Below are 14,010 nucleotides of genomic sequence, written 5' to 3' on the forward strand. Positions count from 1 at the left end.
CATCCTCTGTGGAAAGAACCTATTTTAAATGACCACCACCTTTTCTTGTAACTATGTCCCTTCATTTGAGATTGTCCCACCAGATTTCTCAACATCTACCCTTTCATGCCCCCCAATGATCTTGACTGTTTCAATAAGATCACCGCTTTTAAAATCCAAAGAATATAGATCTAATTTCTTAAGCCACTCGTGATAGGACAGCTCTCCCATCCCAGGAATTTGGACATTTAGTTTGATACAATGGGCAATGATATGGGAATTGAATTCGGAGTGAACGCAGATTGAAAAGAGTAGCTGGGTACCCCTAAGGGAATCCCATAATCCACAAAGGCACTGACACCAAGGGGAATTTGTTCAGCAAGAAGCGAATATTTACAGCTTGTATCATTTTTAATGAGACTTTTGATTTGACAGAGTATTGGTAAATTGGTTTATTATTGTCACATGTACCGAGGTACAGTGAAAAACTTTGTTTTGCATGCCATCCGTACAGATCATTTCATCACATCAGTGCATGGAGGTAGTACAAGGGAAAACAGTAACAGAATGCAGATTAAAGTTACAGAGAAAGTGCAGTCCAGGCAGACAATGGTGAGGTAGATTGTGAGGTCAAGAGTCCACTAGGGGACTCCACACTATAAGAAGGATATTGGGGCATCGGTTAGAGTCCACTGCTTGGAAAGAGGAAGTAAAAATATAAATAAAGTGTTGAAAAATTGCAGCTTCATTCAATTAAGCAGTGGAGATGTTAAGACTGTACAACAAATTGCTTTAGATATTGATACATTCGAACAAGGTTGACATAAGCGAACAGTTTTGAGAACTTAAAGCATTGAGAACAAAGTTTCACAGGTACAGGATTTAAGAGTGGGAGGCATTTCCACACACATTGTAAAGGAACAGTGCACTGCTAATGGCAAGATCTTTAACAGTGTTAATGTACAGAGGGATCTTGGGGTCCATCCATAGGTCCCAAAAGTGGCTGCACAGGTTGATAGGGCAGTAAAGAAGGCATAGGGCATGCTTGCTTTCATTAGTCAAGGCACTAAGTTCAAGTCAGCAAGTTACGTTGCAGCTTTATAAAACTCTGGTTAGGCGTATTCAATTCTGGTCACCCCATTATAGGTTTTGGAGAGGGTGCAGAAGAGGTTTACCAGGATGCTGCCTGGATTAGAGGGCATTTGTTATAAAGAAAGGTTGGACAAACTTGGGTTGTTTTCTCTGGAGTGGCAGAGGCTGAGGGGAGACCTGATAGAAATTTATAAGATTACAAGAGGCATAGATAGAGCAGACATCTTTTTCCAAGGGTGGAGATTTCTAATACCAGAAGGCATGCATTTAAGGTGAGAGGGGAAGTTCAAAGGAGATATGCGGGGCAAGTTTTTTACACAGAGAGTGGTGGGTGCCTGGAATGCGCTGCCAGGGGTGGTGGTGGAGGCAGATACAATAAGAGGTGTTCAAGAGGTTTTTAGATGGGCAGATGAATGTGCAGAGAATGGAGGGATATGTACATTGTGTAGGCAGAAGGAATTAGTTTAGCTCGGCATTTAATTACTAATTTAATTAGTTCAGCACAACATCCTGGGCTGAAGGGCCTGTTCCTGTGCTGTACTGTTCTATGTTCTATGTTCTATGTTCTATGTATACCGAAGGTAAGACTGTGGCATTCACTGCCAGGCACAGTGATTGAGGTGGTAAATGTGAGTAGATGTTAACTATTGGTTCTAAAAGGCTTTCCTTAATAAAGGGACACATTTATTTGGCAGGAGAAGGGTGTGAATCTCACTCACATTGAATCTCGCCCATCCCGCCTCAAGAACGGACAGTACGAGTTCTTCATTGACCTGGATTGTAAGAGCATCTCCAGCCTGGAGGAGATCCTCCTGACTCTGCGCAAGGATATCAGCGGCACCGTCCACGAGCTTTCACGGGACAAGATAAAGGACACAGGTGCCAGAGTGTTGATCCCTTACGATTGTTAAACAAGGGGAGAGCCAGCACAGGGGAAAGGTGTGAGGGTGGCTTCTGACTCTTAGAAGGAAATTCAAATACAAGTAATTACTTACATTAAGGGACTGACTAAGACTGTGTTCCATTTTGGAGAGAGACCGTGTTTATGCATCAAGAGATAGGGAGTCTTTATTGTTAATACCATGCTTGGTGTACATATCTGGATGGTTTTTAAATTGGTAAATTGGTAAATTGGTTTATTATTGTCATATGTACCGAGGTATAATGAAAAACTTGTCTTGCACGTCATCTCATTACAACATTGAGGTAGTACAATGCAAAACAATAACAGAATGCAGAATAAAGAAAAATAAAATGTTAGTTACAGAGAAAGTGCAGTGCAGAGAGACAATAAGGTGCAAGGCTATAATGAGGTAGATTGTGAGGTCAAGAGTCCAAGGGGACCATTCAATAGTCTTATAACAGCGGGATAGAAGCTGCCCTTGAGCCTAGTGGTACATGCTCTCAGGCTTTTTTATCTTCTACCCGATGGGATTATGCACTAATGTGTGGCTCTACCACTAAGAATATAGGGTTATGGAGGATTGCTTTTCCCTGATGCCCTCTTAGCAGAGATAGAGAATGGTTGCCTGTATCAGGTAGATGGGGAATGGACTTAGCGGAGGGAGTGAGATTTCAACAGACAGTGGACCAGTGGTGTCAGATGGAGTAAGATCCTTTTTTATTTATTCATTTTGGAATTGGAATTGGAATTGGAATTGGAATTGATTTATTATTGTCACTTGTACCGAGGTACAGTGAAAAACTTGCCTTGCATACCGTTCATACAGATCAATTCATTACGCAGGGCATTGAGGTAGTACAAGGGAAAGCAATACAGAGCGCAGTGTAAAGTATCACAGCTACAGAGAAAGTGCAGTGCAGGCAGACAATAAGGTATAAGGTCATAACGAGGTAGATTGTGAGGTCAAGAGTCCATTTTATCGTATTAGGGAACAGTTCAATAGTCTTATAACAGCGGGATAGAAGCTGTCCTTGAGCCTGATGGTACGTGCTTTCAGGATTTTGTATCTTCTGCCTGATGGGAGAGGGGAGAAAAGAGAATGTCTGGGGTGGGTGGGGTCTTTGATTATGTTGGCTGCTTTACCGAGGCAGTGAGAAGCATAGACAGACGCCTTGGAAGGACTGACAAAGCCAGCATTTGTTCCCCATCCCTCACTGTACTTGAACTAAGTGGCTTGTTGAATGACTTTAACGGCATGTAAGAGTCAACCACATTGGTGGGTCAGGAGTTACATATAAACCAGATTGGCTAAGGATGGCAAATGTCCTCTCCTGAAAGACATAAGCGACCCATTGGGTTTTTAACAACAATCCAAGCAGTTTTGCCATCATCATTACTAATAACTAGTTTTAAAATTCAGATTATTGAGCCCATCCATGCACACCCCCACCAACTATTTATAGTTTATGCTTTAGAATTTGCATTTAGGACAAAGAACTAACTGGACATTTATTTTTTAATATGGCCTGTATGGTTTCATGGTAGAGATAGGACTGGCGTTTATGTTAAAGGACTGGCGTTTATGTTAAGGTTCAATGTTAGGGTGTAATGTTTAGGTGTTAGCTTGGGGGGGCAGGGGTTGGCTATTCATCTGGATGTTAAGGCAATCATGGGATATAGAGTTAGTACAGGTTGTGGAGGCCAAGATCTCTTTAATCCAGGCCTTCACAATCCTCTTGGGCAGAGAATTCCAAAGATTCACTCCCCGCTGGGTGAAGAACTTTCTTCTCATCTCTGTCCTGAATGGCTGATATGTATTCTTCAGGAAAAAAAACACACAAATCATTGAGTGCATTAGACCTAAACGCAAATTCTAAATCAGAGGCTATCAGTAGTTGGTGGGAGTGTGCATGGATGGCCTCAATAATCTGAATTAGAAAACGAGTTATTAGTACTGATGATGGCAAAACTACTTGGATTGTTGTTAAAAACCCAATGGGTCACTTATGTCTTTCAGGAGAGGACATTTGCCAACTTTAACCAACATTCTGGTTAAGAATTTTGTATATTTCAGTAATAACAGCTTTCCTAGGCTCAGTCTGTTTAATCTATAGATAGATAGATCCTTCCTTAAGTAGGGAGACCAGACTTACACACAGTATTCCAGATGTAGTCTCGACCTGCACTGCACTTTCTCTGTAACTGTAACACTATATTCTGCATTCTGTTATTGTTTTTCCCTTTTGTACTACCTGGATGTACTTATGTTTGGAATGATCTGTCTGGATGGCATGCAAAACAAAGATTTTCACTGTATCTTGGTACACGTGACAATAATAAACCTATTACCAATTACCTACAGGACACCCAATATAATTGCAATAGCAGTCTCTACTTTTGCACTCAAGTCCTCACACAGGAATGCCTGACACATCATTTGCCTTCCTAATTGTCTGCTTCACCTGCATGTTAACTTTCAGTGATTCATGTTCAAGGACACCCAGCTCCTCTGAAGACAAATGCTTCTCAGTTTCTCAACAGTTAAAAAATTCCACTGCATTCAATTCTGTTTGCCCCATTATAGGATGGATGTGGAGACTTTGGAAATGGTGCAGAAGAAGTTTACCAGAATGCTGCCTGAATTACAGGGCATGTGGTATAGGGAGACGTTGGACAAACTTGGGCTGTTTACCCTGGAGTGGTGGGGACCTGATAGATGTTTATAAGACTATGAGGCATAGATAGGGTAGACAACCGGTGTCTTTCTCCCAGGGTCAAAATGTCTAATACTAAGAGGGAATGCATTTAAGGTAAGAGGGGGAATGGTCAAAGGAGATGTGTGGGGCAGGTTTTTTACAGAGAGTGGTGCATGCCTGGAATGCACTCTCAGGGGTGGTGGTGGAGGCAGATACGATAGAGGCATTTAAGAGGCTCTTAGGCACATGACTATGCAGAGGATGGAGGGATATGAACCACATGCAGGCAGGATTAGGTGTCATTGCTTAATTAGTTAAGCACAACATTGTGGACTGAAGGGCCTGTTTCTGTGCCATATTGCTCTATGTTCTTTGTTCTTTCCTTTTGTTTTCTTCCAAGGTGGATGGCTTCAAAGTTTTCCACTGTTTACTCCATTTACCATCTCCTTTGCCTATTCATGTAGCCTGTCCATATCCCCTCTTTGCCTCCTCACAACCCACACTGCCACCCACTTTTGTACCTTTTTATACAGAGGAACCCTGGTTCTGGGGGAAAGCGAAGGCAGAAGCCATCAACATAAGATGGTCACCAAGGAATCCAACAGGGAATTCAGAGGAAACTTCTTTACCAAAAAGAGTGGTGAGAATGTGCAACTCACTCCCACAGTCAGCGGTTGAGGGCAGTGGTTTAGGTTACATCAAAGGTGAGGCTGGACAAACACAGGAGGGAGAGAGGGTTACGCTGAAAGATTTAGATGGAGAAAGTCAGGAAGACACTCAAGTGGAATGTAAATGCCAGCATGAGTAGGTTGGGCTGAATGGCCTGTTTCCCTGTTGTGAATTCTAGTTAATCCTGTTGTGGGCAAATAAATTAATCTAATAGAGGGAGCCTCATGGCATTTAATCTAAGCAGCCACAAAGCTCCTAAATGCCTGCATTCTGGCACCAGTCCATAACTTACCACCTCATAAGGCGTATCAGAACACATGCTGTTCCTGACACAGACACAAGGTTGATGACACTGTGCAGAACCCAACAGGTGATCTAGACTGTGGCTTTGGGGCAGTACAGATGGAGCTCTGCACTGTGAGAATCTGCACTGGACATTAAATCTCTCAAGGACGGTAACATCCCCACAGTGCAATTGAAAAAAAGAGTAGTGAGTTTCACATTCTCAACATTCTTTTTGGTAAAGAAGTTTACTCTGAATTCCCTGTTGGATTTCTTGGTGACTGTTTTATGTTGACGGCTTCTGCTTTTGCTCTTGTAAACTGGTTGTTTACAACCAGTGTCCTGACAAAATGCCTGTCCCTCAGTCAACACCACTAAGGTTAACATTGCTGTTCTGGAGACACAAAAGACTGCAGCTGCTGGAACCTGGAGCAAAAACAAACTGATGCAGGGCCACAACTATCCCCTTCCCTCCACAGATGCTGCCTGACCTGTTGAGTTCCTCCAGCAGTTTGCCTCTTGATTGGGCAGGCACGGTAGTGTAGCAGTTAACATAACGCTTTACAGCGCCAGCGACCCAGGTTCAATTCCGGCCGCTGTCTGTAAGGAGTTTGTACATTCTCCCCCCGTCTGCGTGGGTTTCCTCCGGGTGCTCCAGTTTCCTCCCACATTCCAAAGACGTACAGGTTAGGAAGTTGTGGGCATGCTGTGTTGGCGCCGGAAGCATGGCGACACTTGCGGGCTGCCCCCCCAGAACACTGTACGCAAAAGATGCATTTCACTGTGTGTTTCAATGTACATGTGACCAATAAAGATATCTTATCTTATCTTATCATTATTGTGCTGCTGGTTATAGGAGGTTTCTGTGCAGAAATCAGCTGCCACATTCTTCTGCAACTGTAACTATACTTTAAATGTACCTCCTTGTGGTGGGGTGTACTGGGATATTGTAAGGTTATGGAAGGTGTTGTATAAATCCAGATCCATTGCTTCTCACCATAATGGCCCATTTCAGTGAGCAAGGCTTATACATGGAAACTCACCACAAATGAGTGAAACCTTCCATCTTTCTGCTCTGTAACACTGGTGTGCTTTGTGACAATGGAAACAAAGTGCATGTTCATTCATTACCCTCATTCTACAGCTGCTGAAACGAGTTAAACACGGGGGAAATGATACACTCCCACATACAAAAATATTAACTTAGCTTCATTAGTGACAATACAGCTGTTACAAAGGAACAGAAAGCAAAGCTCCCAAGGTCTTCCTTTTAGATTTATTGACACCAGTTCAAATTTATTCTCAAAGGGCTAAGCATCAATCCAATTTCTGTTTGGGAGAGTTTCAGTTAAATACTATTTTATTAAAATGATTGTATTTTTTTAAAGCAACGTATTCATAAGATGCAGACAGACAGGTGCCTGGAAGTCACAGAATGAAGCTTTATAGCTGCTGGAGATTTATTATTCTTCAGAGGTGAATTAAAGGCCAAGATGTGGAGAGATGGGTTTTCTTTCCCAAGCTCCTTCCGCCCCGAGGCAGCCTTGAGTTGTTCGCTCTGTTTGGACAAGCACTTAACGAGTGTTGCGAATTCTCATAAATTTAACAAATCTTGGGGCATCTAACCCCTATCAGAAGGTCCGCATTGCCGCCTGTTTGGGGAAAATGAATTAAAAGGCATCCTTTGATAAATGAACAGGTCAGGATAAATGTCAGATCAGAAGCTTGGCTAACTGCCCTGTTTTGTGGTCTCTTCCTTGGCTGACCTGATGTTTCCCTTCCTACCATCAATGCAGCCAGTATCAGTAAGGTCTCAGGCATGGAATTAAGGTTATAAATGGCTGCGATCAATTAAATTAGCTGGTCTAATTTCAATATTTGCTGGTCATCTCTGGCTATTACTTTCCCATCCCTTCCTCTTTTACATTAGAAGCTATTTTCTGTCATTTTTGTTTTGTTTAATTAGAATTTATACTTGGTCTTGTATTTTCTTCCTTTTACTGTGCCCTGCTATATGTAGAGGTTGGGGTGGAGGTGGAGGTGGGGGGTTGCAGAGGGTCAATGTCCCACAATCTGTTAAGCAATTGGATTTCCCACAAATAATATAAAATTTGTTTCATTAGATTTAGGGCTAGAAACTAATTAAGCTTTTTTTATTAGTTTTTTCACAGACCAATTTGCAAAGAGTAGCAGGTGGATGTGCCTGTGCATGAATTTTGTGAGCTTCTGTGAGTCAGCCTGATAAAGTGTGTGTGTATGTGTGTGTGTGCGCGCGCGCGTGAGTGTGTGCACGTGTGTGTGCATGTGTGTGTGTGCGTGCACATGTGTGCATGCATGTGTGCATGTGTATGTGCGTGTGTGTGTGCATGTGTGTGCGTGTGTGTGCATGCATGTGTGTGCATGTGTGCATGTGTGTGCACGTGTGTGTGCGCGTGTGTGTGCGCGTGTGTGTGCATGTGTGTGTGCATGTGTGTGCGCGCGTGTGTGTGCATGTGTGTGTGTGTGTGTGCATGTGTGTGTGCATGTGTGTGCGTGTGTGTGCATGTGTGTGCGTGTGTGTGTGTGTGCATGCGCACACACATGGGATGAGTGTCTGTATATGTGTCTGTGAAGGTGTATGCGCTCAAAGTACATGCATGACTGCATTTGTCCAAGCATGTCCAAGTGTGTGCGCATTTATGTGTTTGCAGGTTTATGTGGGTGTGTGTGTGTGTGTGTGTGTGTGTGTGTGTGTGTGTGTGTGTGTGTGTGTGTGTGTGTGTGTGTGTGTGTGTGAGATTTCAGGAGGGAATTCCAAAGCTTAGTTGACTACGATAGTTAGAGAACCACTATAAAAGGTAGGACGATAGCATTGGCTAACATGTACAGGATGCATACATAGTTTGCAATGTTTACGACGTAGATTGATGTACAGAGGGATCTTGGGGTCCAGGTCTATAGCTCCTTGAAAGTGGCTGCACAATTAGATACAGTGGTAAGGAAGGCCTACGGCAGGCTTGCCTTCGTTAGTCGAGGCATTGAGTTCAAGAGTCAGGAAATTATGTTACAACTTTATAAAACTCTGGATAGGCTGCATCTGGAGTATTACATTCAATTCTGGATGCATGTGGAGGCTTTGGAGAGGGTGCAGAAGAGGTTCACCAGGATGCTGCCTGGATTAGAGGGTATGAGCTATAAGGACAGGTTGGACAAACTAAGTTTGTTTTCTCTGGAGAAGTGGAGGCTGAGGGAAGAATTGATAGAAGTTTATAAAATTATGAGAGGCATTGATAGAGTAGACAGCTGGTGTCTTTCTCCCAGGGTTGAAATGTCTAATATTAGAGGGCATGAATTTAAGTTGAGAGGGGAAAGTTCAAAGGAGATGTGCGGGGCAAGTTTTTTATACAGAGAGTGGTTGGTGCCTGGAATGCGCTGCCGGGGGTGGTGGTGGAGGCAGATATGATAAGAGATGTTTAAGATAGGTATGTGGTTATACAGAGAATGGAGGGATATTGACCTTGTGCAGGCAGAAGGGATGAGCGTAATTAGGCGTCATTGGCTTAATTAGTTCGGCACAATATCGTGGGCCAACGGCCTGTTCCTGTGCTGTACTGTTCAATGTTCTATTATAGTTTGCCTTTCAACAAGTGATCAAGATAAGATCTTTATTAGTCACATGTACATCGAAACACACAGTGAAATACATCTTTTTGCGTAGAGTGTTCTGGGGACAGCCCGCAAGTGTCGCCACACTTCCGGCGCCAACATAGCATGCCCACAGCTTCCTAACCTGTAAGTCTTCGGAATGTGGGAGGAAACCGGAGCACCCGGAGGAAACCCACGCAGACACGGGGAGAACGTACAAACTCCTTACAGACAGTGGCCAGAATTGAACCTGGGTTGCTGGCGCTGTAAAGCGTTACGCTAACCGCTACACTACCGTGCCTGCTGCAGGTATCATGAGAAGTTAGTATTAGATCAAAGGTAAAGGCTTAAAACATTGCCAAAAATTGCAGTTAAGCCTGAGGAATTGGAACATTCAAACTTCAGCAAACAAGATTGAAGGCATGAATAAGGAAAAGCAAAATATGAGACGGGTCATGAGAAATATAAAAACAGATGGTTAAATCCACAAAAGATATGTAAAAGGAAAAGATTATCAAACATTAATGTGGGTCCCTTACCCGTTATTTAACATTGTCTTTAGGGAAGAAGGCATGCAACCTTCAGGAACCACTTAAGATTTGAAGGTTTGAAGTCACTGAGGAGTTCAAAAGAAATCAATTTTAGTGAAAAGTTAGTGTCGGAGAAACTGAAAGCACTGAGACCTGGTGATCATCAGCATCGGGTTTGAAGGAGTTAGCTGTGGAAGCTTTGGTTGTCATTTCCCTAAATTCCATAGATCTTAAAATGATTCTCATAGAGCGGAGCGTAGTTATTGTAACCCAAGAGAAAGATAGAGAGAAAAGGAATTGTTAATTGGTTATTCTGAAATCGTAATGGGGGAAATGCTGAAATCTATCATTAAATTGGTAATTGGTTTATTTTTGTTACATGAACAAAGATACAGTGAAAAGCTTTGTTTGCGTGCTATCCAGATAGATCATTCCATACATAAGTATATCGAGGTCGTACAAAGGGAAAAGCAATAACAGAATGCAGAATATAGTGTTACAGTTACAGAGAAAGTGCACTGCAGGTAGACAAATGAGGTGCAAGGTCATGACAAAGTAGATTGAGGGATCAAGAGTTCATCTTTATTGTGCAAGAGATCCATTCAAGAGTCTTATAACAGCAGGATAGAAGCTGTCCTTGAGCCTGGTGGTACGTGTTCTCAAGCTTTTGTATCTTCTGCCTGATGGGAGGGGGGGAGGAAGAGAAAACATCCGGGGGCCTTTGATTACGTCGGCTGCTTTCTCAAGGTAGCAGGAAGTGTAGAGTCAATGGAGGGGAGGCTTGTTTACCTGAGAAACTGGGCTGTGTTCACAAGAAGTGGTAAAAGGGCATCTATAATGGGATAAGGTAGAGTCAACATGGATCTATGGAAGGGAAACCCAACATGACAAATCCGTTGGGATTTTTTTGAGATTCTAATCAGCTGAATAAATAAAGGCAAACCACTTGATATGGTGCATTTTGACTTTCAGGAGGCTTTAGATAAGATACCATACAAGAAGTTATTAAACAAAGTTAGAGCACATGGTGTATATATAAGATATCTTTATTAGTTACATGTATATAGAAAAGCCACCCGGGTTCAATTCCGGCCGCTGTCTGTAAGGAGTTTGTATGTTCTCCCCATGACTGCTTGGGTTTCCTCTGGGTGCTCCGGTTTCCTCCCACGTTCCAAAGACGTAGGGGTTAGGAAGTTGTGGACATGCTATGTCGGCGCCAGAAGCGTGGCGACACTTACGGGCTGCCCCCAGAACACTCTACACAAAAGGTGCATTTCACTGGGGACCCAGATGTTCACCATCTACATCAGTGATCTGGATGAGGGAATCAGGTGTAATACATGGAAAACCAATAGAAAATGCCAGAGCAGTCAGGAGGTCAGCCAGCATCAGTGGGGAGTTGAGAACTTAGCTCAAAGACTCTTCATCAAACACATCAGAAAGGTGTAATATATCCAGTTGCCAATATTATAAATCATGGTGGCACTGTGGGCCAGAGGGAGAATGCAGAGTAGCTTTTGGGGAATACAGAAACATTAATTGAGTTAGTGAGGACATGTCAGATAGAATATAATATGGAAAAATGTGAGTTCATCCACTTTGGTAAAAAAAAGTATTTAGAATCATAGAGTCATACAGCATGGAAACAGGCCCTTCAGCCCAACTCGTCCACACCGACTGTGTTGCCCAGTGAGCTAGTCCCATTTGCCTGTGTTTGGCCCGTAGCCCTCTAAACCTCTCCATTCCATGGACTTACCTAGATGGCTCTTAAACATTGATAATGTGCCCGTCTCAACCACTATTTCTGGCAGCTCATTCCAAATATGCACCACCCTTTGCGTGAAGAAGCTGCCCCTGATGTCCCTTTTAAATCTCTCACCTCTGACCTTAAACCTATGCCCTCTTGTTTTTAGCCCCCCGTCCGTGGGATAAAGACTATGTGTTTTCACCCTGTCTCTGCCCCTCATGATCTTATATATTATTTCTTAAGTGATGAGAAATTGAAAGTTGAAAGAGGGATCTCGGTAGCCATGTTTATTCTTACGCACTGGAGGTCACCATGAAATTAGGAAGGCAAATGGTGGTTGGATGTTAGTCCAACACAATTGGAGGACAGAAGTAGAGATGTCTTGCTCCAATTATGTAGGGTCCCAGATTGGAATATTGTTCACCAGTCCAGGCACCTTCACTGAAGAAGAAGATTTATTGTTAGATATTGAGGTATTATGGTATCAAGCAATATTAGGCAAGTGCAGGAAAACATCACTGAGGTAAAAGATTGGACGTGATCTCACTCAATGGGAGCAGATACAAGAGGCCAAATGCCCACTCCAGCTCCTATTCTTTAACCTAACAACAGAACATGTGTAGTGGAGGTTCACCAGATTCCTGGCACGGCTGGTTACTCATACATGAAATTGAACACTGGCTGACATTTCTACATTTAAATTCCAGAGAACTGGTTTCTAAGCTGGTCCTTTGGATGTGCACTCCCTGCTGCAAACTTGCATCTTTTCCTCCTTACTGGTTTCAGGGAATCTGGATAATAAAATTTTCTGTCATACAAATTGGTTGTAAACCAGATATTTTAAATTAACCAAAAATTAATCAAATCTGTTTTGATCGACAGCTGGAGAAAAAGTCACCCACCTAAAATTTAATGATCAGTAAATATTGCTTTCTTACTGAAGGCTAGTAGCATCAGCGAATAACTTTTAGAACAAATATGCAAAATTACACAGGGTAGGCCGATAGAGTTATAGAGCAATTCAGCATGGACACAGGCCCTTTGGCCCAACCAGTCTGTGCTGACCACGGTGCCCACCCAGCTAGTCCCAATTTCCTCCATATCCCTCCAAGCCCCGTCCCTCCATGTACCTATCCAAGTGCTTCTTAAATGATACTATAGTACCTGCCTCACCCACTTCCTCTGGCAGCTCGCTCCATTTACTCACCACCCTCTGCGTGGAAAAAGTTGACCCTCGAGTCCCTTTTAAATCTTTCCCCTCTCACCCTAAACCTATGCCCCCTAGTTTTGGACTCCCCTACCCTGGGGAAAAGACTTGTTACCGTCCACCTTATCTATGCCTCTCATAATTTTAAACATTTCTATAAGGTCGCCCCTCATTCTCTTACACTCCAAGGAATAAAGACCCAGCCTGGCCAACCTCGCCCTATAACTCAGACCCTCTCGTCCTGGCAACATCCTCATAAATTTTTTCTGCACTCTTTCTTGGCTTGAGACAAATGAGAGATGAACTCTTCTGTTGCTGGACAGGGTAGATGTAGGAATCATGTTTCTTCTGGCTGGGGTGTCCTGAACCAGGAGTTCCAATAAGAGGCAATGAACACACAATGCTGGAGGAACTCAGCGGGTCAGGCAGCATCTATGGAGGGAAATGAACAGTTGAAGTTTTGGGTTGAGACCCTTCATCAGGACTGGAAAGGAAGAGGGCAGAAGCCAGAATAAAAGGGTGGGGGAAGGGGAGGAACACAAGATGGTGGGTGATAAATGAGTCTAGGTGAGAGGGGGTAGGTAGGTACGTGGGGGAGGGGGGAAAGTGAGAATGGTGCGAGAAGCTGGGAGGTGATCGGTGGAAGAGGCAAAGGGCTGAAGAAGAAGGAATCCGATAGGAAAGGACATTGGACCATGGAGCGAAGGGAAGGAGTTGGGCAGGTCGTGAGGGCGGGGGAGGGGAAAGAGAAGGGGCAAAGAGGCCACAGGAAATGAGGGAAAACAAAGGGGGGGGAGGAAGGAAAACAAGGAGGGGCAGGGTTACTGGGTCAGAGAAATCTAACAATAAGGGGCCTGCCATTCAGGACCAAGATGGGCAGAAATCTCTTCATCCAGAAGGTGGTGAATCTTCAGAATTCTCTACTCAAGAGGGACGTGGAGTCTCAGTCACTGAAGTGTACTCACGGCAGAGATCGATGGATTTACAGGAATCAAGGGATATAGGGTCAGTGCAGGATAGTGGGACTGAGGTACAAGGTCGCCTCAGATGTTATTGAATGTTGGAGCAGGTACAATGGACCACGTGGCCTTCTCCTCCATCTATCTCCGATGTTCTGATCCTTCTACTCATCCCTTTTGCAGTTCCGTGGTTCCCTCGCACAATCCAAGATTTGGACAGATTCGCCAACCAGATTCTGAGCTACGGGTCAGAACTTGATGCCGATCATCCTGTAAGAAGCTAATTTCTGGGAAGTGTACCCTCTTGTGTCAGATAATACA

The 14,010-nt window shown here is 43.5% G+C and overlaps 1 protein-coding gene across 1 annotated transcript in view; it reads left to right on the forward strand.

Moving 5' to 3' along the window:
• The window catches only part of pah (phenylalanine hydroxylase), a 75,384-nt gene that overhangs the window by 24,610 nt on the left and 36,764 nt on the right, over positions 1 to 14,010 (forward strand). Inside the window, exons 3-4 of the mRNA XM_052029841.1 lie at positions 1,767 to 1,950; positions 13,873 to 13,961. Of these exons, the coding sequence (XP_051885801.1) occupies positions 1,767 to 1,950; positions 13,873 to 13,961 (273 nt within the window). The remainder of the gene's footprint in view (positions 1 to 1,766; positions 1,951 to 13,872; positions 13,962 to 14,010) is intronic.

The sequence above is a fragment of the Pristis pectinata genome, chromosome 15 (assembly GCF_009764475.1).
Source record: "Pristis pectinata isolate sPriPec2 chromosome 15, sPriPec2.1.pri, whole genome shotgun sequence".
Lineage (NCBI taxonomy): Eukaryota > Metazoa > Chordata > Chondrichthyes > Rhinopristiformes > Pristidae > Pristis > Pristis pectinata.